The following is a 26499-nucleotide window of genomic DNA, read 5'->3' as shown; positions in this document are numbered from 1 at the left end:
CTGAGCAATGATGTAGAGGTGGTTTCAATGATCTCTCTCTCTCTCATACTACCATGAGTGTGTGTATCGTGTGTGTATGGGTACACATACACATGCAGTCGCTTGTGTTAAATCTTTACCTAAGATTGAAGGGTTACCTATCTATTCCAGGCACAGCAGTGTTGTATGTGCATGATATCACTTGGTTGTTACAACAAATTAAGGAGGGCAGGTCAGTTGCCCAAGGTCAGCATCTAGTGAGTGGTTTAGAGTTCATCAAACCCAGAGTGTTCTGCCCTCTCCTTAGGTGTCCAGTTACAGATAAAATGGTAATCCACATGGCCAGGCTAGGCTGGCTCCATTTGCAGAGATCTAACTTGGTGCCCAGCACCACATTCCTTATGAAACAGTTTCCAAATTAAAGGTATAAAAGAGCTAAACTAAGTGGTGCCAGACACGAAGAGGGCCTCTTGAGCCACCCAGTCTATCTTATATGGGTTGAATATTTAGGCCAATTATTATTTTTTTTTTAAATAAAATAAAAAGGTAAATTAGGTAGTGGTAATGGGTCCTGTAACTCAAGACCAAAGCGTAACTAATCCCACAACCAGAGATAAAATTATCTAAAAACATGCTTTACCTCCCAGAGTTTAATGTTGTGTGACTTTTGTCATCCGTGAGCATTAATTCTGAGATTTGACTTTACACAGCATCATTTCCTGTGGAGAGGTGAGGCAGGAGTGAGAGGGAAAACGGGGACATTTTCACGTGAGCTAGGCATCCTTTCATCTTTCTTGGACTCAAGTTTTCCCAAGCCTGTTTTTTCAATCCAAAGTGTGACTTCTTTCCAGTATTAGTTTACATTCTTATTCTTTAACTGGTGGAATAGAGCACCGCTCATTAAATTTTCCTGTGTCCTCAAATGTGATTGGTCACTATGACTAAGAGAACCAGATCAGATTCAAAATGACTTAGCCCTGTTATATTAGATGGATGTAAACTTGGAGATAGTATTGGTAAGCATGGAGTAATTGAATTAAGTAAGTAGAAAACCTGGATTATTCAAAGTGGGGAGCCTGTCTTGTCATGTGTTGCATGAACTTGACACCATATGAAATTAGTATCTGGGAACTCCGAGGAAATGGGGCCTTCTTAGGAGTCACACTTTTGCTTAGGTTTGCTACTGAATTTGGAAACCTTGATTGAAGCATGACAAAATCCAGGGAAGAAGTACAAACATGATTAAAGGTTTGGAAAGTAGGTTCTATAAAGAAATGACTTACAGGTACTAAATTTCTTTACCAAGATGAGGTACAACTTAATTATAGTATCCAAATGTGTGACTGACAGCCTTTATTTCTGTGTTTATTCAAGTTAATATTTATAAGCTGCTGTGGAGGAATAAAGATGATACATTCCTGCAGTGAAGATTTTCTCTATTTCACACTAGAATGGGGTGAAGAAAAAAAGCCCAAATTGAAGTCAAAAATACTGATACATTGGGGTTTCTTGATTATTAGGGTTGTAAGAACCTTGGTAATTGAGGGAAAATGGGGTTTCCTACTTAGGAACTAAATAAGAGAATAGTATCCATTTGAGTATGGCAGAGCTTTTAGATGCAAGGGCATACAAGTTCTTTATAACCTGTGATTCTGAGATGCCTTCTTTACCATTGGAAGAAACAGACGAATTGACTCTGGGAATTCCAGTTGGATTATTCTCATATCTGTCATCCATTCACTGAATTATCCAAAAATGTTTTATATGGAAATACAATTCATACCCCCTCTGCCAAAAATCTGGCTGGAATTTTTGTTGGAACCGCAGTAATTCTATTGTTTGATTCCTGGAGAACTGAGATCTTTATGACATCAGGCTTACAATCCATGACATGGTTCATCTCTCTATTGTCTGTTCATTTGTTTTTCAATTACAGTTGACATGCAGTATTATTCAATAATTGAAATCTAGATTCTATTTCATTGGAAAAGGAGGTTTCCAACACGTCTCTTTTTTATCAATATAAAATTGACATATAACATTGTATTAGTTTTAGCTGTATAATGTAATGAATTGAAATGCGTATAGATTGCAAAATGATTACAATAAGTTTAGTTAACATCCATCACCTGACATAGTTATAATTTTTCTTTCTTGTACTGAAAACTTTTAAGAGCTACTTACTCTCTTAGCAACTTGCAAATATACAATACAGTATGTGTATTTTAAAACTGAAAGTTTGTACCTTTTAACAACTTTACCCATATGCCTATTCTGCATCCCCTGCCCCTGGCTACAGCCAATCTGCTCTTTATATCTATAATTTCAGGTCCCCCCCTCCTACGGATAAAGTATTTGTCTTTCTCTGTGTAACTTACAACATTTATAATAATACTCTCTAGATCCATGCATGTTGTCTCAAATGGCAAGATTTCATTCTTTTTAGGCTGAGTAATATTCCATTGTATGTCTATATGACATTTTATTTATTCATTTGTTGAGGGACACTTAGGTTGTTTCCATTTCTTAGCTATTGTAATGCTGAAATGAAAATGGGGGTACAGATATCTTTGAGATAGTGATTGTTTCCTTTAAGTAAATATTTAAAAGTGGAATTGCTAGATCTTATGGTGGTTCTATTTTTAATTTTATGAGGAACCTTTATATTCTTTTCCATAATGTCTGTACTAACTTACATTCCCATCAACAGTACACATCCTCACCAACACATATCTTTTTGATATAACCATTCTGACAGGTGTGAGGTGACATGTCATTGTATTTTCATTTGCATTACTCCAATGATTAGTGATGTTGAGCACCTTTTCATGCCTGTGTTGACCATTTATGTGTCTTTTGGAAAAATATCTATTCAGTTCCTCTGCCCATGTTTAAATCAGATTGTTTTTAATCTACTGAATTTTATGAGTTCTTTCTATATTTGGAATATTGACCCATTATGAAATATATGATTTAGCAAAGATGTTCTCCCATTCAGTAGGTTGGCTTTTAATTTGGTGATGGTATTTTTTGCTTTACAGAAGCTTAATTTTTTTTTTTAATTTCTCAATTATAGTTGCCATACAGTATTATACAGCATGGGGCAAAAATAGGTTTGCAGTTGTGGGTACATGAAATACAGAGTTTATTCTTCTATCATTATTTATTGATTATTGTATTATTTTCCATGCGAACAACTGTAAACCTACTTTTGCTCCATCCTGTATTAGTTTCAGGTATACAACATAGTGATTAGACATTTATTTATCTATGGAGTGATTGTGCTGATAAGTCTAGTACCCATCTGACACCATATATGGTCATTACAATATTACTAACTGTATTTCCTATGCTGCACCTATTTGCAATCCCACCAGCAGTGCATGAGAGTTCCCTTTTCTTCACATCCTTGCCACAATTGTTATTCACTGACTTAGAGATTATAGCGATTCTTACAGGTGTGAGGTAATAGTTCATTGTGGTTTTAATTTACATTTCTCTGATGTTAGTGATGTTGAGCATCTTTTCATGTCTGTTGGCCATTTGTATGTCCATTTTGGAGAAATATCTATTTGGGTCCTCTGCCCACATTTTTAAATTGGATATTTGTTTGTTTTTTTAATGTTGATTTGTATGTATATTTTCTATATTAACTTTTTATCAGATGTATCTTTGATGAATACCTTCTCCCATTCAGTAGGTTGCATTTTCGTTTTATTGATGGTTCCTTTGCTGTGCAAAAACTCTTAATGATATGTAGTCCCACTTGTTTTTTTCTTTTGTTTCCTTTGCCTGAGGAGGTACATTCAAAAAACATTACCAAGAGCAATATCTAACAGCCGCTGCCTATGTTTGGTTCTAGGAGTTTTATGGCTTCAAGTCTTACATTTATTTTAATCCATTTTGACTTTATTCTTATATAGGGTGTAAAAAAATGTTCTAGTGTAATTTTTTTGCGTGTACCTGTCCAGTTTCCCCTCGCTTTATTAAAGACACTATCTTTACCCCATTGGATATTCTTGCCTCCTTTGTCGTAGACTAGCTAACTATATGGGTATGGATTTATTTCCGAGCTTCATATTCTGTTTCACTGATCTATATGTCTGTTTTATGCCAGTACTGTTATGTTTTGTCAGGTAACATGATTCCTCCAACTTTGTTCTTCTTTCTCAAGATTGCTGTGGCTATTTGGGGTATTTTGTGGTTCCATGTAAATTTTAGGAATGTTCTAGTTCTGTGAGAAATGCCATTGATATTTTGATAGGAATTGCATTGAATCTATAAATTGCTTTGAGTAGTATGGACATTTAAAAAATATTAATTCTTCCTACCCATGATCATGGTATATGCTTCCATTTATTTGTATCTGCTTTGTTTTCTTCTTCAGTGTCTTATAATGTTCTGAATACATGTCTTTTACCTTATTGGTTAAATTTATTCCTTGGCATTTTATTTTATTTTTTGATGCAATTGTAAGTGGCATTGTTTTCTTAATTTCTTTTTCTGATAGTCTGTTATTGCTGTATAAAAAGGCAGCTGATTTGTGAATATATTAACTCAGTGTTCTGCTACTTTGCTAAATTCATTTATTAGTTCTAATTGTCTTTTGGTGGAATCCTTAGGGTTCTCAATATAGTATTATATCATCTGCAAATAATGACAGATTTACTTCTTACCTTTCAATTTGGATGTGTTTCATTTCTTTTTCTTTTCTGATTGCTGTGGCTAGGACTTCCAGTACTATGTTAAACGAAATGGCAAAAGGTGGATGTACTGATCTTGTTCATGGTCTTAAAGAAAAAGCTTGCCCCTTTTCACTACTGAGTATGATGTTAGCTGTGGGTTTGTAATATATGACCTTTATTATATTGAGTTATATTCCCTCTATCTTCACCTTGATGAGAGTTTTTATAATAAATGGTTGTAAAATTTTGGCAATAATTTTTCTGCATCTATTGATATGATCATATCATTTTTATCCTTCGTTTTGTTTATATGGTGTGTCACATTATTTGATTTGTGGATATTGAACCAGTGTTGCATTCTGGGAATAAATCTGACTTGATCATGGTGTATTGTATTTTTAATGTATTGCCTAATTTGGTTTGCTAATACTTTGCTAAGAATTTCTGCATCTATGATCATCTGGGATATGGGCCTATAAACTTTTTGTAATGCCTTTGTCTGGTTTTGCTATTAGTGTAGGGCTGGCCTAGTAAAATGAGTTTAATGGCCTTCCCTCTTTAATTTTTGGAATAGTTTGAGAGGCAGAGATACTAATTCTTCTTTGAATGTATGCAAAATTTATCTGTGAAGCCATCTGGTCCAGGGTTTTTGTTTGTTAGGAGTTTTTGATTATTGTGTTAGTAATCAGTCTGTTCAGATTTTCTGTTTCTTCCTTATTCAGCCTTGGAAAATTGTATAGCTCTAGGAATTTATCCATTTCTATCAGGTTGTCCAATTTGTTGGCATATTATTCATAGTATTTCCCAATAATCTTTATCTTTGTATTTTTGTGGGGTTGGTTGTCACTTCTCCTTTTTCATTTCTTATCTTATTTATTTGGGCCCTCTTACCTGTTTTGTTGAGTTTGGCTAAAGGTTTATCAATTTTGTTTATCTTTTTAAAGAACTAGCTCATGGTTTCACTCCATGTTTCTATTGTTTCTGAGACTGTTTTATTTATTTCTGCTCTGATCTTATTTCCTTACTTGTACTAAATCTGAGCTTTGTCCTTTTTTTTTTCCTAGTGCCTTCAAGTTTAAAGTTATGTTGTTTATTTGAATTTTTTTCTTTCAGTCTTTTTTTTTTTTTTTTTTTTTAAGGTAGGCCTATATCGTTATGAATTTTCCTGTTAGGGCCACATTCTCTGTATTTCATAGATTTGGGGTCATTGAGTTTTTATTTTCATTTGTCTCAGGGTAGCCTTTGATTTTTTTTCTTGATTCCTTTGTTCATCCATTCATGGATTAGTAGCATGTTATTTAGCTTCTGTATGTTTGTGTTTTTTCCATTGTTTTGGGTTTTCTTTTTGTAATTGATTTCTAATTTCATACCATTTTAGTCGGAGAAGAAGTTTGATATGATTTTGTAAAATTTTAACACTTATTTTTTATTTTGCTTTTTAATTACAATTAGCACTCAATATTATTAGTATTGGTTTTAAATATACAGCATCATGATTAGACAACTATATACTTTACAAAGTGTTCCCTTGGTACAGTTTTTACAATATTGTTGACTATTTCCTGTGATGTGCTTTACATCCCTGTGACTATATGTAACTACCAATTTGTACTTCTTAATCCCTTCACCTTTTTTACCCAGTTCCTCAACCCCTTCCCCTCTGGCAACCATCAGTTTATTATCTGTTTCTATGCGTCTGTTTCAATTTTGTTTATTTTGTCTTTAGATTTCACAGATAAATAAAATCATATGCTGTTTCAGGTAGTAAGATCTCATTCTTTTTATGGCTTGGTAACATTTTATTTATATGTTTGTACCACAGCTTTTTAATCTACTTGTCTATTGATGGGCACTGGGTTGCTTCCATGTCTTGGCTGTTGTAAATAATGCTGCAGTAAACGTAGAGGTGCATCTATTCTTTTGAAATAGTGTTTGGGGTTTCTCAGATATGTAATCAGAAGTGGAATCACTGGAAATTAAGGCAGTTCCATTATTAATTATTTGAGGAAACTCCATACTGTTTTCCACAGTGGCTGCACCAGTCAGCATTCCCACCACAGTGCACTAGGGTTCCCTTTTCTCCACATCCTGTCACCAGCACTTATTTGTGGATTTATTGATGATAGCCATTCTAACAGATGTGAGGTGATATCTCATTGTGGTTTTAATTGGCATTTCTTTGAAGATTAGTGACATTGAACATCTTTTTATAGTCTGTGGGCCATCTGTATGTCCTCTTTGGAGAAGTGTCTGTTCAGGTCCTCTGCCCATTTTTTAATTGGATTGTTTCTTTGTTTGATGTCATGAACTCTATACATTTTGGATATTAACCCCTATTGGAGAATATCTTTCCCATTTAAATAGGCTGTCTTTTTGTTTTATTTTATTATTTTTCTTTATTTTCTTTATTTTATTTTATTTTATTTTATTTATCTGTTTTTAGAGAGAGGGGAAAGGAGAAAGAGAGGGAGAGAAACATCAATGTGCGGTTGCCTCCCACGCTTCCCAAACTGGGGACCTGGTGTGCAACCTAGTCATGTGCCCTGACTGGGAATCGAACCAGCGACACGGTTCACAGGCTGATGCTCAATCCACTGAGCCACAGCAGCCAGGCTTGTCTTTTTGTTTTATTGATGATTTCCTTTGCCGTGCAAAAATTTTTTAGTATGATATAGTCCCATTTGTTTATTTTTTCTTTTGTTCCCCTTGCTCAAGGAGCTATATCAGGAAAAGAAAATATTGCTAGGAGAGATGTCACATATTTTAGGCCTATGTTTTCTTCTAGGAGTTTTATGGGTTTGAGTCGTACATTTAAGATATTAATCCATTTTGAGTTTATTCTTGTATATGGTGTAAGAAAGTGGGGTGTGTGTGTGTGTGTGTATTTTTTTTTTTTTTTTGCATTTATCTGTCCAGTTTTCGCAACACTATTGAAGACACTGTCTTTACCTCATTGTATATTCTTTCCTCTTTTGTTATTTCTGGGCTCACATTCTGTATCATTGATCTGTATGTCTGTTTTTATGCCAGTACCATGCTGTTTTGATTACTATAGCCTGTACTAGAATTGATATCAAACATTGTGATATCTCTAACTTTGTTGTTCTCTGTGAAGATTACGTGTGATATTCAGGGTCTTTGTGGTTTCATATAAATTTTTGAATTATTCTAGTTCTGTGAGAAATCCATTGAGATTTTGATAGGAATTTTATTGAATTTATAAATTGCTTTGTGTAGTATGGGTATTCAAACAATGTTAATTCTTCCTACCCATGATCATGGTATATGCTTCCATTTATTTGCACTTCTTTGTTTTTTCCTCATAGCCTTATAATTTTCTGAGTACAGGTCTTTTACCTTCTTAGTTAAATTCATTTCTATGTATTTTTTTATGTAATTGTAATTGGGATTTTTTAAAGTTTCTTTTTCTGATAGTTCATTATTAGTATATAATAAGGCAACCAATTTGTGAATACTATTTTGTATACCGCTACTCTACTGAATCCATTTATCAGTTCTAGGATCCTCTATATACAGTATCATGTCATCTGCAAATGACAGTTTTACTTCTTCCTTTTCAATTTGGATATTTTTAAATTTCTTCCAATCTGATTGTTGTAGCTATGGCTTCTAATACTATGTTGAAAAGAGTATTGAAAGTGAGCATCCCCTGTCTTGCTCCTGACGTTAAAGGAAATGCTTTTGGATTTTTTTCACACGGAAAGTGATGTCAGCTATAGGGCCTTTATTATGTTGAGGTATTTTTTCTCTATTCCCACTTTGCTGAGAATTTTCTCATAAATATGTGCTGGATTTTGTCATATGTTTTTTCTTCTGCATCTGTTGCTATGATCTTATTATTTTTATCCTTCAGTTTGTTTATGTGGTGTATCACATTCATTGATCTGTGAATATTGTACCAACCTTGCACCCCAGGAACAAATCCCACTTGATCATGGTGGATGATCTTTTAATGTATTGCGGAATTTGATTTGCTAACATTTAGTTAGAATTTTTGCATTTATGTTCATCAGGGTTGTGGCCTATAATTTTCTTTTTTTGTAGTGTTTTTACCTGGTTTTATAACAAGGATAATGCTGTCCTTGTAAAATGAGCTTTGGAGTCTTCCTTACTCTTGAATTTTTTGGAATAGTTTAAGAAAGATAGGTGTTACTCTTTGAATGTTTGATAAAATTTGCCTGTGAAGGCCATCATGTCTAGGACTTTTGTTTGTTCAGGTGTTTTGGAGTATAGTTTCAATTTCACTAGTTGTAATCAGTCTGTTCAGAGTTTCTGTTTTCTTTCTCGATTCCATTTTGGAAGATTGTATGTTTCTAGAAATTTATCCATTTCTTCCAGATTGTCCAATTTGTTGGCATATAGTTGTTCATAATATTTTCCTTTTTTTAAGTATATTTTATTGATTATGTTGTTACAGTTTTCCTAATTTCTATTACCCTTTGCTCCCCTCTTCCCAGTACCCCCCTTCCCTCCAGCAATCACAGGCCCCTTAGTTCATGTCCATGGGCTATACCTATAAGTTCTTTGGTTTCACCATTTCCTATATTATTCTTAACTTTCCCCTGTCTATTTTGTACCAACCAATTATGCTTCTTAGTCCCTGCACCATTTCCCCATTTCTCCCCCTTCCCCCTCCCAGGTGATAACCCTCCAAATGATCCCCATACTTATTATTCTGTTCCTGTTCTGATTGTTTGCTTAGTTTGTTTTTGTTTTTATTTTTTAGATTCCATTGTTGATAGTTGTGAGTTTGTTGTCATTTTAATGTTCATAGTATTGATCTTCTTTTTCTTAAATAAGTCTCTCTAACATTTCATATAATAATGGCTTGGTGATGATGAACTCTAGCTTTACCTTGTCTGGGAAGTAGTTTATCTGCCTTTCCATTCTAAATGATAGCTTTGCTGGATAGAGTAATCTTGGTTGTAGGTCCTTGCTTTTCATCACATTGAATACTTCTTGCCAGTCCCTTCTTGCTTGCCAACTTTTCTTTGAGAAATCAGCTGGTAGTCTTCTAGGCACCCCTTTGTAGGTAACTCTGCTTTTCTCTTGCTGCTTTTAAGATTCTCTCTTTATCTTTCACCTTTAGCATTTTGATCATGATGTGTTCTTGGTGTGGTCCTCTTTGGGTCTAGCTTGTTTGGGACTCTCTGTGCTTCCTGGACTTGTATGTCTGTTTCCTTTGCCAAATTTGGGAAGTTTTCCTTCATTGTTTTTTCACATAAGTTTTCAATTTCTTGCTCTCCCTCTTCTCCTGACACCCCTATGATTTGGATGTTATACAGTGAAAGTTGTCCCAGAGGTTTCTAAGCCTCTCCTCATTTTTTTCAATTCTTGTTTCCTCATTCAGTGCTGGTTGACTGTTTTTTGCTTCCAGATATTCCAAATCATTGATTCAAACCCTGGTTTCTTTCCCTTCACCATTGGTTTTGTGTGTATTTTCCTTTGTTTCATTTAGCATAGCCTTTACTTCTTCCCTTATGCGTTTGCTGTACTCAAGCATATCTGTCAAGTCTGTGAGCATCTTTATCACCAGTATTTTGAACTCTACATCTGTTAGGTTGGCTATCTCCTCATTCTTAGTTCTCCTACTGGAACTTTGATCCATTCCCTCTTTAGGCCATACTTCTCTGTCTCCTCATCTTGACAGGCCCCTGTGTTTGTTTGCCTCTATGTCTTAGGTAGAGCTGTCCCACCTGTTATTTTGTAAGGGGCGGAGCCTTAGGTATTCGTCAGTGCAGGACTACCCCTTTCACCATGTTGTAGTGCTGTGTTGGGGGGAGGGGTCTGACAGAGAACAATGCTGCTTGCTCAGCATTCGCCCCTTTTCCAGGCACTTCTCCCACTTCTGTATGGGACTGGCGCCTCTCCAGATGTTGCCCTGGCCATTGTTCCCAGAGAGGGTGGGTTTGCAGATGTTCTAGGACCATGGGGGCCCTTTAAACAAGTGGACACTATTGAGAGACTGGCAGTTTCTTCCTCTGCCCAATCCCCCACTGGTTTGCACAGTCTGACACCACGAGGCTTTATTTTCCCTGGCTCTGGATCTGTGAGCTGCACAGTCTGGTCCGGTGCTGGGAGTGCTCCCCAGGTTCCCTCTCAACTGTTTTTAAATATTTGACTGTGCTTTCCATTGTCCTGCTGCCGCTGCCGCTGCTGCTGCCACCATACCACATGTTCACCACCTCTCCTACCTGTGTGGATAAGTATTTATTCTTTATATCTTTGTTGGATTTCCATGCAGCTCGATTTTCTGGAACTTCTGGGTGTCTTAGATTTGAGGTAGTTGTATTCCTTCTTAATTGTGGAGGGAGACTCAGCATGTCTGTGTAGTCCTCCATCTTGACCAGAAGTCCCAATATTTTCTTATTATTCTTAATATTTCTGTGGTGTTGTTACTTCTCTCATTTCTGATTTTATTTATTGGAGTCATATCTCTTTTTTTCTTGATGAGTCTGTAAAAGGTTTGTCCATCTTTTTTATCTTTTCAAAGAAACAGCACTTGGTTCCATTGATCTTTTTTGTGTTTTGTCTTAACTCTATTTCATTTATTCCTACTCTGGTCTTTATTATTTCCTTCCTCATACTCACTTCGGGCTTTGTTTTTCTATTTCCTTTAGGTGTATGGTTATATTGTTTATTTGAGATTTTTCATGTTTTTTGAGGTAGACCTTTAATGCTGTGAATTTCCCTTTAGGACTGCTTTCACTGTATACCATAAATTTGGGGTTGTTGTGTTTTCATTTTTATTTATCTGAAGGTATCTTTTGATTTCTTTTTTGGTCTAATTATTAACCCATTCATTGTTTAGTAACATGATATTTAGTCTCCATGTGTTTGTGTGTTTTTCAGGGTTTTTTTGTTTTTTTTTTTCTTTTTTCCTTTTGCAATTGGTTTCTAGTTTTATACCATTTGGTTGAAGATGTTTGATATGATCTTAATCTTTTTAAATGTATAGGCTTGTTTTGTGTCCTAACATGTAGTCTATCCTAGAAAATCTTCCATGTGTACTTTAAAGGAATTTGTATTTTGCTGCTTTGGGGTGGAATGATCTGAATGTATCAATTAATTCCGTCTGGTCTAGTTTGCCATTTAAGGCCACTGTTTCCTTTTTTTTCTGTTTGGAAGATTTATCCATTGATGTTAATAGGGTGCTAAAATCCCTACTGTGGCTCTGTTACTGTTGATCTCTCCCTTTATATCCATCAGTGTTTGTTTTATATATTTAGGTACTCCTATGTTGGGACATAAGTGTTCACAAGGTTTATATACTCGTTGGATTGATCCCTTTAGCATTATGTAATGACCTTCTTAGTCTCTTATTATAACATTTGTTTTAAAGTCTATTTTGTCTGATACAAGTCTTGATACCCCAGATTTTTGCTTCCATTTGCATGAAGTATCTTTTTTCATCCCTTTACTTTTAGTCTGTATCTTTCATTCTGTAGTGCGTCTCTTGTAGATAGCATATATATATATATGTATATATATTCAGCTACCCTATGTCTTTTTATTGGAGCATTTAAACCATTTAGATTTCAAGTGATTATTTATAGGTATGTATTTATTGACCTTTTTCTTTTCTAATTGTGTTACTCTTTTTTTTTGTTGTTGTTGTTTTTCTTCTTAAAGAAGTCCCCTTAACATTTCTTGTAACTCTGGATTAGTGATAATAAACTCCTTAAGGGTTTTTTGTTTGTTTGTTTTCTTTCTTTCTTTGTCTGAGAAGCTCTTTATTTCTCCTTCAATTTTTTTTCCAGGTTTTTATTATTTTTATTGAGAGTGCATTAATCTGTAAAACAAGTTGGAGAAATTAACATTCTAGATATTGAATCTTCCTAATGAATGACATTGTTTCCACGAATTCTGTTTTCTTTTTTTTTAATATGTTTTATTGATTATACAGTTACAGTTGTCCCAATTTCTTTTCCCTCTGCTCCCCTCCACCCAGTGATGCCCCTCCCTGCACTTGTCACCCCCTTTTAGTCCATGTCCATTGGTTGTGCGTATAGTTCTTCTCAACCTCTTCCTGTCTACTCCATTCCCCTCTACTATGCTTCTTAATTTCTGTACCATTTCCCTCCCTTTCTTCCTTCCCCCTCCCTGCTGACCTCCTTCCAATATGTTCCCCATACCTATAATTCTTTTCCCACTCTCGTTGCCTACTTAGTTTGCCTTTGTTTTGATTCCCTAGCTTCTGTTGTTGGTTGTTGTGATGCAGTTTTCATTTTAATGTTCATAATTTTGACCCTCCTTCTAAACCAGTCCCTTTAACATCTCATATAATAGTGGTTTGGATCTAATGGACTCCTTCAGTTTTACTTTGTCCTAGAAGCACTTTCTCTGCCCTTCTATTCTGAATGACAGTTATGCTGGATAGAGTATTTGTGGCTGTAGGTTTTTGCTTTTCATTACTTTGAATACTTCTTGCCAGTCCCTTCTTGCCTGCAGGGTCTCCTTTGAGAAATCAGCTGATAGTCTAATTGGGACCCCTTTGTACATAATTCTTTTCTTGCTGCTTTTAAAATTCTTTATCTTTAATTTTTGACAATTTGATTATAATGTGTCTTGGAGTGATTCTCCTTGGGTCGAGTTTTTCTGGAATTCTCTGTGCTTCCTGGACCTGTAAGTCTATTTCCTTTCCCCAGTTCGGGAAGTTCTGCTTCGTTATTTTTTCACATAATTCTTCTATTTCTAGTTCTTCTTCGCCCTCTGGCAATCCTATAATTCGAATGTTCGTTCGCTTATAGCTGTCCCAGAGGTTTCTGAGCCTCTCCTCGTATTCCTCACTTTTTGTTTTCTTTTTCTGCACTGCTTGGCTGTTTGTTCCTTCCCTATGGTCCGATTTGTTGATTTGATCTCTGGGTTTTATTTCCTCACCACTTGTCTCTTATGTGTTTTCGTTTGTTTCAGTATGACTAGCTTTCATTCCTTCCCCATCTTGTTCCAAATCTTTTGTTAATTCTGTAAGCCACCTTATGACTATAGCTCTGAACTGAGCCTCAAAAAGATTTCCTATTTGCTCATCAGTTAGGTCCCTCATCTGCTGCCTGGTGAGTTGCGTCACCAGGATTTCAATCATGGTCTGCTTCATCCTGACAGTTTTCTGTTTACCTTTGTTTCCTGGGCGGGCTGTAGGGGGCGGAACCCCGTGCACTCGTCACTACCCAGCGACCGGTGACCTTTTTCACCGCTCTGTGGTGCTTTGTGTGGGGGCGGGGGTCCAAGATGGATTCCTGTCGTTACTCTCCGATGAGAGACCAGGAGTCTCTTCCTCCGTCCCCACGCCCTCTGGGCTTCACAGGCAGAGGCAGTGGGGGTCTGCCTTCCCCAGCGTTGGAATTGGGAGCTGACAGGTCTCGACTGCAGCCGGGATTGCTCCCCTGGTGTTTCTCGCAGTCCCACCGCTATCCCCGCTGCTACCGCGGACAGCACCGCCCGACTTTTCCATTCCGGTCGCCCCTCCTACCTGTCCAGACGAGCACCGCTGGTTTATAACTTCATACGTTGGGCTTCCATGTAGTTCTATTTTCTGGAATTTCTGGTTATCTTTGGTTTTGAGGTAGTTGTATTCCTACCTAGTTGTGGAGGGAGACAGAGAGTGCCAGTCTAAGCCTCCATCTTGGCCCGAAGTCCTCCTTCAATTTTTGATGATAGCCTTGCTGGCTAGAGTAATTTTGTTTGTTGGTCCTTGCTTTTCATCACTTTGAAATTTTCAGGCTAATCACTTCTGGCCTGAAATGTTTCTGTTAAGAAATCAGCTGACAGTCTTCTGGGAGCTCCCTTGTAGGTAACTGTCTTTCTTTTGCTGCTTTTAAGATTCTTTGTCTTCAATCTTTGCCATTTTATTTATGTGTCTTGGTGTGGGGCTCTTTGGGCTAATCTTGTTTAGAATTCTGTTTTTCTTAGACTTGTGTTTTCTTCACCAGGTTAGAGAAATTTCAGTCATTTTTTTCTTCCAACAGGTTCTCAGTTCCTTGCTCTCCACCCTCTCCTTCCGGTACCCTTTAAAGCAGATATTGTTATGTTTGACACTTTCCCAGTGGTCCCCTAAACTATTTTCATTTTTTATAGATATTTTTCTTTTTGCTATTCTGATTGGGTGTTTGCTGATACCTTGTCTTCCAAATCGCTGATTCGATCCTCTTCGTCATCTAGTCTGCTGTTGATTTTTTCTAGTGTATTCTTCATTTCTGACTAGTTCTATTTTATGGTTCTTAAGTTCTTTTCTATGTTTATTATTTTTTTGTTTAAGTTCTCACTGAGTTCATCCACTCTTCCCCTTTATTTCTTGAGCACCCTTGAACTCTGTGTCTGGTGTATTGATTTCCTCCATTTCATTTAGTTCTTTTTCTGGGGATTTCTTCTGTTCTTTCATTTGGGGTATGTTTCTTTGTCTCCTCTTCTTGAATGTCTTTTGTTTTTACAGAACTCTGGCCCACTCTGATCCACTCTCCCTCTACTGAAGACCAGGGAAAGTGGCCACAAATGGGATATTACTCACTGGCCCTTTAAGAGTACACCTGGTTTTCTAGCAGACTCCTGTTTCTCCCTAGAGGACAGAATCCCTACTGATTTTTTTCAGCCAGATGTTATGTGGGCTCCTCTTCCTGGTTCTGGTGCTCTAGGCTGGGGAACCCATACTTCTCAGGAGGGACCTTTGCAGTTGAGTTATCCCTTTGGATTGTGAACTGCCACACTTGGGTTCAGGACCAGCCTTTTTTTTCATCTCTGTCCTTACAACCAGTCTCGATGTGGCTTATTCTGTAAATCCTTGGTTATATGACTTCTATTCAACTAGTCTTCAGTTGGTTATTCAGGTTGATTGTTCTATAATTTAGTTGTAATCCTGTTTGGACCTGGGAGGTGGTGAGTATAGCTTTCACCTACCCCGCACCATCTTTTTAACCTCTTGATATGATTTCAGTCTTCTTAAATTTACTGAGACTAAATTTATTGAGATAGATCCTAACGTGGGGTCTGTCCTGGAAAATATTCCGTGTACTTTTGAAAAAAAATGTATATTCTGATGCTTTGAGCTAAAAATATCAAATTGTCCAATGCGTTACTTAAGGCCACTGTTTCCTTTTGATTTTATGTCTGGATGATCTAATGCATTATGTTAAAGGGGTATTAGAGTCCTGTGAAGGAAAAATGGTCTCTTCCACACAACTCAGTCTCTTCTAGAGTCTGCACACATTATGACTGTATTACTGCCAATCTCTACCTTTGTTTGTCAACATTTGCTTTATATACTTCAGCGCTCCTATGTTGAATGCATAGATGTTTACAAGGCTTATATCCTCTTGTTGGATTGATCCCTTTGTCATTATGTAGTGCCCTTCTTTGTCTCTTGTTTTAAAGTCTATTTTGTCTGATACAAATATTGCTACCCCAGCTTTTCTTCATTTCCATTTGTATGAAATATCTTTTTCTATTCCTTTACTTTTAGTCTATGTGCGTGTTTCAATATGAAGTGGGTCTCTTGTAGGCAACATATGTACAGAGCTTGTCTTTTTATCCATTCTTTTGTTGTTGTTCTATTAGAGTTGTCCCATTTTTACCCCCATTGCTCTCATCTGTCCTGCCCATCCACCCTGTGTCTTTTCACTGAATCTTTTAATTCATATAACTGTTAATAGGTATGTAGTTATTGCCATTTTATTGTTTTCTGATTGTTTTTGTAGTTTTTCACTGTTCCTTTCTCATTCTCTTGCTCTGTTCTCTTGTATGTTGATGACTTTCTGTAGTATTGTGTTTGAATTCCTTTCTCTTTATCTCTTGTAGATTTTTGGTTTGTGGTTATCTTGTGTTTCATCTATACCAAGTTATGTTTATAGCAATGTATTGTAAGTTGATGGTCACTTAAGTATGAATGCATTCTAAATTTGCTACCATTTTTACTCACCCCCTCCACTTTGGTTTTTGTCATTATATTTTTTACTTCTTTGTGCATGTGTTTGTGAACATCTCTTAATTTACTGTTGTAATTCCACATGATTTTCCTATTATTGCCTGTCAGCCTTTGTACAAGCTTTACAATTTATCGATTCACTGCATTTACTGTTTACCTTTGTCAATTAGAATTTTTTAATATATATTCCTATTCATATTTTTGACATTTCTACTTAAAGAAATCCCTTTACTATTTCTTGTAATATCTTTCCTTCGATTCTCTGTGATAGCTTTTCTAGGTAGAGTAATCTTGGTTGTAAGTCTTAATTTTCATCACTTTGAATATTTTGTGTCAGTCTTTTCTAGCCTACAGTTTCTGCTGAGAAATCAGCCGACAGTTGTATGGAAACTCCCTTGTATTAACTGCTTGTCTTTTGCTCCTGTTAAGATTCTCTCTTTGTCTTAAACCTTTGGCATTTTAATTATGATGAATGTTGGTGTGGGCGTCTTTGGGTTTATCTTGTTTGGGGTCTCTGTGTTTCCTGGACTTGTACTATTTCCTTTACCATGTTAGGGAAGATTTGAGTTATTATTTCCTCAAATAGGTTTCCAATCCTTTGTTCTCTCTCTTCTCCTTCTGGTAACCCTATGATGAAAATGTTAGTATGCTTGAGGATGTCCCAAAATTCCCTATCCTCAATTTTTTTGCATATTTTTATTCTTTTTGTTGTTCCAATTGGGTGTTTTATGCTACTTGGTCTTCCAAATTGCTGCTTCAATTCTATGCTTCATCTAACCTGGTGTTGATCCTAATGACTCTTGATTTCACTTATTGTGTTCTTCATTCAGACTAGTTCTTTTTTTTATGTTTTCCTATATCTTTGTTGATGTTTTCACTGAATTCATCTATTCTTCCCATTGAGCTTTCTTATAACCAGTGTTGTGAACTCTAGTAGATAGCTTATCCCCATTTGTTTAGTTTTTTGTTGTTGTTGTTGTTAGAGTGTTTCCTATTGTTTCACTGGGACATAATTCTTTGTTGCCTTATTTAGTTTGACTCCCTGAGTTTGTTTCTATGTGCTAGGTAGATCTGCTACATCTCCCAGTGTTGACAGAGTGGACGTATGTAGTAGGTTTCCTGTGAGGCCCAGTGGTGTATTCTCCCTGTTTACCCAAGCCAGGTGCTCCAGGAGTGCCCCTTGTGTGGGTGTGTGAGCCCTCCTGTTGTAGTTGAACTTTGATTCCTATTGGCATATCAGTCGGTGGTACTGACCCTTAGGTTGACTGTGTGTGAGGGCTGGCTGTGACTAGAATGGTCAAGTTGTTGTACAGGAGCCAACTTCACAGAGTGGGACTTACTTTAGCAGAACTCTATTGCCAGCAGAATCTGCCTTTCAGGTGTGTTGCTTGTGGAGCTGGCTGAATGGTGCTCTGCTGTGTTCTGAAGCTAGCTACCAGGTATATTGGCTCTAGAGTCTCTTTGGAGGGGTTCTGGGGAAGGCCAAAGTTGGCCACCATTTGTGCCCAGTTCAGGGCCACCTTGTGGGAGCTACAAGGTTATATCTGGTTGGTTTCTTTCTGTCGTGGGCTTGGATGCCTTGGGAGAGGCTATGCTGAGACCTACACTAGCTCACACTATTGTTTGCATTGGGACCCTTTGGTAGACACCACAATGTGAGCTGAGGCTGTCCACCACTTGTGCCAAGTTTGTGGTCACTTAGTAAAAGCTATGTTTCAGGCCATCCTTGGCCATAGCTTATGCCAGGCTTGGGGCTGTTTAGGGAGAGGTACGGGGCACACTGAGGCCAGCCACTGCTTGTTTGGTTGTGGATCTTTGAGAGAGTTTAGGAAAGTCTGCAGTGCGACCCAAGGTAGACTGTTCCTGTGGAAAAGCTGCTGAAAGTGACTGGGGCTGGGTGTGTGAATTGGGTGGAGTCTCAGGGAATCACCAGGGTGGGGCAAACGGTGTTAGCCAGGTTACGGGAGAGCTCAGATTTGGTGCCCACCTGTGCCCATTGGCTGGGTTGGGAAAGGGCTCAACAAGGAAGCAGTGGTGCCTGCCAGCACTTATGTCCCCAAAGAGCTCAGCCCAGCTCTCTGCCCCCTGCCCCACCCCAGGTCTCCCCCTGAAATGAGTCAATTTAATTCCTCCCTGTATGTTGGGGTGCTCTTCGAGCTGCTGCTTCTGCTCTGGAGCCCAGAGTGAGTGAGCTTGCGAACAAATGAACCTGTGCTCAGGCTCTTTAGAACGCCTGAGTCTAAGCAGCCCTCCACGTCACCCGGACACAATCCCTACTGGTCTTCACAGCCAGATGTTGTGGGGACTTCTCTTCCCAACCCTGGGGTCTGGGGCTGGGACCCCTCGCTCCTCAGGGGGTCCTCTACAGCCAAGATGTCCCTCTCAATTCTTAATCGCCACACATGGGTGTGGGACCTGCATGTTCTGTGTCTCCGTGCCTTTCGCCTGTCTCTTTGTGGTTTCTTTTGTGTACTGTTAGTTATAGAACTTCTGTTCAGCAAGCTTTTGGGTGGTTCTTAATGGTGGTGCTTCTATCATTTAGTTCTAATTTTGATGTGGTTGTGGGAGGAGAACACAGCATTTACCTACTCCGTCTTGACCCCAAATCCTTTGAGCTGCCATCCTTACCATTGGAAGAAACTGACCAACTGACTGAGAATTTTGATTAGATTGTTCTCATATCTGTCATCCATTCACCGAATTGTTGAAAAATGTTTTATACAGAAATAAAATTGCTATCCCCTCCCCCCCAAAAAATCCTGCTCGAGTTTTTATTGGTATTGCAATGATTCTGTTGTTCAATTCCCAGAGTACTGACATCTTTATTATGTCAAGCTTCTAATCCATGACCACGCTACACCTCTATCCTTTTAGGTCTTTAATTTTTTTTCAGCAATGTATTATAATTTTCATTGTGATATCTTTCATTATATTTCTCCCTAGGTGTATTTGATGTTGCTTGATTCATGTGAGGCCCTTGATTGCACACCCGGTATCGCCTGTCCATTTCTAACACTTCCGCTCACCATGGGCCTGGGAAGCAAAGTAATAATCAGCCTTTCCTTTTCCAGGGAGTTGGTGCCCCTTGCCTACCTTTCCAAGGTAGAAAAGGTGTAATAGCTCCACTGCGGAAACCTATTTCAGAATCCAAACACTGCAGCCAAGAAATTGTGCTTTCTTCTAACCTAAATCTTTCCAGTCGGCATTTCAGCTTATTTTCCTTTAGGTTGGTTCAGCTTGCCTTTCACAAAGGTTTCATATCTAGCTGTCTGCGATTTGAATCGTCGTTCAGATTGGTCTGCCACATTGTAAAATTATGTGTAACTTTTATTAAAAGGGAATTTGCTCATGATACAGTGGTAAGTTAAAAAAATAAAATAAAAATCTAATTTTTTTTAATGTACAGCTTAGATAAAAAGGTAAAAGACAATGTATGACTGGTTATCTCTGGCTGCCTCACTTCTGGACTATTTTGATACATGCCTGCATTTTCAAAAGGTTCATGTTATACATACATTTTCTTTGTACTAAGCAAAAAAATCAGTATTTTTAAATGGAAAATAGAAATTTAAAACTATGTGTTAAAATCACTGGCTTGAACTTCATTTTCCCCTTCATTATACAAAGTCTATTAAAATTTGCTAATGACATTAAAACAGGTATGTAGCATATCTTAAGATAATCAAGAAAGAGAAACTTCTTTTTCAGGCATGTAAATTTTCCTGCCAGTGCTTTTGACCAGCTATAAATTCCACCAAGTGCTGAGAATTCTAATACTTGGAGTCCCTGAAACACCTGTTTCATTTCACACTTACTTGATTTCTGGGATAAATCCCAGATCCACAGTGTGAGCTCCAGTTAAATTCCTTAGTGGTCCAGATGTGTGCCCCCCCCCCGACCCCCCTGGTGAGCTGGCCTAGTAACCCCACTGTTTATTGACAGGTTCTCAGGAATCAGATAGCTCCCAGTCTGCCAAGAAAGACATGCTAGCGGCCTTGAAGTCCCGGCAGGAAGCTCTGGAGGAAACGCTACGCCAGCGGCTGGAGGAGCTCAAGAAACTCTGTCTTCGAGAAGCTGTAAGAAGTTACTGCTTCGTCCTGGGGAAATCTGTGCTGTCTTGCCCTCACCTGTCTTCACATTTATAAAAGGGGCTGGATCCTAAAGAGAGCATAAGAGGAAAGCAAGACCTCTCCTGACACACAAATGTGCCCCATCAGAAACAGAAGTCGTTGACATTAATGGGACACTGGGATACCAGTTAAAGCAGGTCCTGGTAAAGTCCCCAGTGGGACTTCACAAGAGGCCAAGTAACAAGAAATAATTCCACCCATGAAAGCCACTGTAAATAATGATGTCTGCATGCTACCCCTTAGTTTATAAAGTGTTTCCTCGTGCAATATTACCTCCTTGAGTAGAGTGGTTTGCCACCATCTTCTAAGACTTTGTGTCTGAGTTGACTGTTGTGGTGGCTTTTGTTTCTCTTGAAGCTGTTTCAGATATATCTTTGGAAATCATACTGAGAAGCATCACTGGGAACCCACAAGGAAACCAGGATTTCACTTGATGTGTATAATGCCTTTTAAAACTCATCATCTGATGATTACACTCTTTTTAAAAAATGAAATCTTAGTGATATTTTTAAGTTTTATGTGAAGCAACACTTCTCCAAGATTGTATCTACAATGGCTTTACATTTCATTGGGACTCAGAGGCTGTGACAGGCCACTGCTGTATTTATTTCAGTGTCCATTTCCATCTTCTTCTGTTTATTCTGCAATTCTCTGTTAGCATGTTTGAAGAATGGAATTTTTAATGCAACACACGTTAGTATGCACATGTGTATGTATGGTCACACTTGTGCCTGTGCTTGCACCTGGACAGGATAGAGTAGGAGCCCTCCAGAGGGACATTGTAGTTCATATAACATTACACAGAGCTGCACTGTTGAACAGTTGAGAATCAGAAGTATAGAGGTTCCCAAACTGTATCTCCCCTGCCACACCCCTCCCCCAAATAGTGCCTTGCCCCAGGCCTAATGAACAGGGAGCCTTAGCGTGAGATCACATTACAGTTCCATTTGGCTGAATTATGCTCTGGATTGATTTAAACCAGAGCCAGCTCAAAGTGAACCCAAATTAACAGATACCCATTGCAAATCTCCAGGAAGCAAGTGTCCTGAAGGAGGGAGGGTGGGCATCCTGAGCAGCTTTTCCTAGGCGTCCCAAGACTAGTCAGCGCCTTGGAAACAGGTGTGGCTCTCTGGCGATGACCAGCACGGCCTCCTCTGGTCTGCAGCAGCCACAGGCATTTGTATAAAGAATATGGTGGGAGGATTTTAAAAATGTGGCTTTGGGTGTCTGCATTTAATAATTTGTAAAGCCTTGTGTTGTTTTTAAGATAGGCAACATCCCTAAACCCAGCAGGGAGACAGCATCAGAAAATTGGAGAAATGTGTCAGGGCAAGAGTAGCATGCATTAAATAGAAAGGTCTCCCTGGGTTTTTTTAAACTAAAAGGAAAATAAAGAAAAAAAGCTCCCACTTCTTATGATGCTGACAGCAGAAAACAGCATTTGAGCAGGAGACAGAAGCGCACTGTGGCTTCTGCGCTGTCTCCCGTCAAGGTCTCCTGACCTACCTGTAGTCAGGGACAGGTGAACCTTCTGGCTGCCTCTGTTCTTAGCCCTCAGCTCAGAATACTGAGATGCACTGTTTGTCTCCTGGGGGGCTAGCGGGGCAGCCATAATGAGGTGGAGTGGGAACATTTGGCAGAAATACCAACATAAGAATATAAGAGGAACCAAGCCAAGGCCCCACAACAGTGTGTGAAATTTCTCCTTTCCCCTGTGGCTCCTTTTACATGTGAAATCAGATTAAATGTGGAGAATCAAAGCCTTGACTCAAACACCATCAAGCAGATGCTGGAAATTCAGTAGCTTCATTTTTAAATATATATATATATATATATATATATATCTTTTTAAAACCACAGATATTTTAGACTTATAAATTAATAGCCATGTTAACAATTTTCCCCTACTTTTTATAAGTTTCAGGATAAAAAAAGAAAAATTTAACAATATAAAATCTTCAGTGCATATGTTATTTATTGACTGACTTTTAGAGAAGCAGATTAAAATGTCGCTGAATAAACACATAAGGACTTTGGCAACATTTGAACCACATTACAAAAAGAAACAGGAATATTGCAGAGCATTCCATGCTTAGACAGTTGGCCATTGTTCTCCTTACAGTGAATGACAAAAAAATCCAAGGGTTCATTCTCAGGTGGCCAAACACAGAAGGGAAGGGGCCTGGGAGAGCAGAGAGTGGGTGTGCTTAAGCATGTCAGATAGACTCACACATACATGCCATTGCACATACCCATTACCCCAGTGTGTGCATGCGCTTGTGTGCACGCACACAATACACCCCAGTGTGAACACACACACACATAGAGAGGGTGAAGAGCAAAGTCCAGACCACTCTTCTTAGAAGGTGGGTCAGCACCTGGAATCGGATGGTTTGGGCTTCCTGTCTGAACCCGTCCTTGGGCTGGACCACATGACACATAGCTTGTTATGTGGATGATGAGCTGTGAGCTCTTCTTGAGTCTGTGCAGCACAGGTACTGATTTGGGACTAAAAACCAAGACTGGGCTTTGCCCGGACCTGCCCCCTGTGTGGTTGGCAGCACATGGTGGCTCTCCAGGGTGTCTCTGGTCCCTAGAAGTGACTCCTTGCAGCTGATGCCTTGGATCCACCACATGGTTTAGCTGCTGACTCAGATTTGATCTTTATTCAGCCCTGACAAAGCCCATATAATGGAGTCCTGTTCTAATCAGGACTCATTCCATGGACCTCACTGTTTGTAGGATTGTTGTCACTATGGCATGTCAACTAAGTTCGCTGTCATTACACTAACAACAATTAGATTTTCAGAGCCCAAAATGTAGACACAACAGGTTTGTTTTACTAGACTTGCCAATATTATGAGTTTATTTTCAGTTTGTACTGAAACTTTATTTGTATACATTTAATGTCTTTTAAGCTCAGCCTGTTCCCTGAGTGTCTCAGTTTGTGCTGAAACACTTATTTGTATACACATTTAATGTCTTTTAAGCTCACCCTGTTCCCTGAGCATCTGGCCTGAGTGGAATAATTATTATCACATTCAGTTTCAAATTTGTCATACGCATTTTTCTGGGATTTGCCATATAGATACCACTCTTCCTAAGAAAGTTTCCTTGGAAGACATTTTAATCTGAGATATTTGTGAGGGAGTATTTGGTGCAGTGGAAAGAGCACAGGAGCAAGGAAGACCAGAGATCCCATGTTGGCTCTGCTCCTTACCAGCTGTGTGGCCCTGCCCAGCATACAGTGGGCCTGCGGGAGACACTTGGGAATCTAACAAATGGGTGAGATGCAAGTTTTATGCGGAAAGCCAAAGCGATTTTGTTTACCTGCAGACATTTACTTTGGGGAAAACTTTGCAAAGTGCATCTATTCTATAAAGAAGGGACTGTGCAAATCCATTTTTAGAGAAATGAAATCACATTTCAGAAACTCTTTTCAGGCATTTGCTTAAGGAGTACTATTTCAAATCCATGCATTGAAGTGTGTGTGTGTGTGTGTGTGTGTGTGTGTATGTGTGTCTTAGACCAAGCACATGCCCCCTCTGACTCCTGTCACCTCCTCTCCATACTGCACATCTGTAGGAGCTGACGGGCAAACTGCCTGATGAATATCCCCTAGATCCAGGGGAGGAGCCACCCATTGTTCGAAGAAGAATCGGGACAGCCTTCAAGCTGGATGAACAGAAAATCCTGCCCAAGGGAGAGGTGCGTCCTTCTTTCTGGTGTCATTCCTTCACATTGTCCTCATTTTCCTACTTATTCGGGCCTCCAGGTTTTCTGTAAGTTTCTGCGTTCTACACAGTGCCCAGCGCCCTTTCCCATTTCCTCCTCAGTATCTTTCCTTTTGCCTCTTGTTACCTTCGCAGGTTGGTCAGTATGTTGGTAGGATTAGCTTGCTTGAGCATTGATGTTGGTAAGTTGTTTGACACAATAGGCCTGTAGCAAGCTGTTATAGTAATCTGGGGAGATCATTCTAATAACACCCATGGTGTGTCTTTTTCATGGCATGTCTTTGTTACTGAGAGCCAGCCCCCTGTGGGATAGTGTGAAGGTGAATTCCCAGGAACACTGGTGCCCTGGAGCCAGTGGAATGGGCAGACCAGTATCCTGAGATCTGCACTAGGAGGTTCTGGGGGGCTGGTGGCCGCACCAGAATGCTTCACCCAAATCTAAAGCTGGACCAGGCAGTTTCCTGTTCCGTAAAATGAAGTTCAGAGACCTTATTTCATTGGGCCGTTACTGGGATTAAGGGAGCTAGAACATGGAGGCAATGTAACTTGGGGCTTCACACCTGCTTGATGATCAATAAACACGTGTGGCTTCAAGTGGAAAGGGGATGTTACTGGGCAGGTGCAGTGCTTTGGGGGAGTGGCAGGATTCTACTGGGGTCAGAACTGGGGTCAGGGAGGGTGGGGTTTAGAAAACCATCCGATCAAGTTATTTCTCGAATCTGCTGTCACAGAACTGCCTGAGGAACTTCTCCCCTGTGCCGAGCAGATACGAGGCACTCACTCAACTTTTATGAGGACACTTCATCTTAGTGAGTGTTCCTCCACCTCGACCCCAGTGTCCTTCCCACAAACCCCTCTCACCACACCTTCTTACCAGCTGCTCCTTCACACTTGTCAGCAAAAGACGCCTCCAGCTCCCCACAAACCCCACATACATCCCCGTTTCCCTGTGTGTGGTGTTCCGCAATCACTTGCAGGAATTAGGTGGCGTGCTGCAGTTGCTCTGGGGGCTGAGCTCCCTGTTCTTTTGGAAATCCACTTGGCTGCCCATTCACACAGCAGGTGGCCATCTGTGCAGACAGGGCTGCCAGCGTTTGTCTGTCACGGTTTAAGGAGCAAGAGTTTGTCCTTGGCGTCCACAAAACTTCGGGGCGGGGATTTGAACCCGGGCTCTCAGCACAGATGCCAGGTGGAGTTACACTCAGTTGTGCCCCAGGCAGTGGTCAATCCCGATCCTCTTCTCCCCTTCAGGGGACAAGTGCAAGCCGGCTTCGGAAGGCTTCGGAAGTCCATCATTGCCTAAGCAGTTCTGTTTAACCTTCACCGTTCTTTCTCTCTCCTGGTCTGTGCTCCCTTCAGGCTTAAATCACTCAGAATGAAATCAAACTAACAGTTTTGTGGGGGATGGAGGCTTCAGCCTGGTGTGTGGTGCCCAGAGGCCAGAATGTTTTCATTCGGCCACTAGCTAGGAAGATCTGTCCATGCTGGCAAACCTGGCATTGTGCTCCGAGGTAGCTAGATGAGTCCCTGCCGGACTTTGGCATGCCTGTGGATCCCCTAGGACAGGACACAAGTGTGTTTCCCAAGCTCATGGGTCGGGTGTAAAGAAGCCACTGGTGAGTGGCAGAGAGGCCAGTAGCAAACACAGTCCCCGGTTTTGTCCTCTGGGTCCACAGGTCATTTTCTGACACAGCTTCATTTCTCCTGGGATCAAAACTCTGTTTGAGGGAAAATCCATCCATTTCCTCCTCCTGGCCAGAGTAAGAAGTGGAGGGGGAAGGGAGGGAGGAGAGTGCCCTGACTCAGTCCTAGCAGTAGAGGGCACTAGTCCCACCACCACCTGCCATCCGAGCCCCCCAGCCCAGGCAGAGCTGGTAGGAGTAGCCAGTATGAGGGGGACCCTGGAGCTCGCAGGAGGGGCTCCCAAAGAGACATGGGTGAGTGGGGATAACCCAGTGTGCAGGTGGGCGGGGCGGAGGCACACATCAAGGCTCTCTGTTAGCAGACCCACAGGACTGCAGGGCGGAAAGCCGCTC

The 26499-nt window shown here is 39.6% G+C and overlaps 1 protein-coding gene across 1 annotated transcript in view; it reads left to right on the top strand.

Annotated features, from left to right (window-relative positions):
* The window catches only part of FRMD4A (FERM domain containing 4A), a 212186-nt gene that overhangs the window by 161394 nt on the left and 24293 nt on the right, over nucleotides 1-26499 (top strand). The window contains exons 15-16 of the mRNA XM_090266546.1: nucleotides 20542-20675; nucleotides 24315-24437. Of these exons, the coding sequence (XP_090122672.1) occupies nucleotides 20542-20675; nucleotides 24315-24437 (257 nt within the window). The remainder of the gene's footprint in view (nucleotides 1-20541; nucleotides 20676-24314; nucleotides 24438-26499) is intronic.

Source organism: Furipterus horrens, unplaced genomic scaffold, assembly GCF_987537825.1.
Source record: "Furipterus horrens unplaced genomic scaffold, mFurHor1.1.pri manual_scaffold_2, whole genome shotgun sequence".
Classification (NCBI taxonomy): domain Eukaryota; kingdom Metazoa; phylum Chordata; class Mammalia; order Chiroptera; family Furipteridae; genus Furipterus; species Furipterus horrens.
Note: the sequence above shows the minus strand (reverse complement) of the source record. Positions and strands in the feature narration are given on the sequence as shown.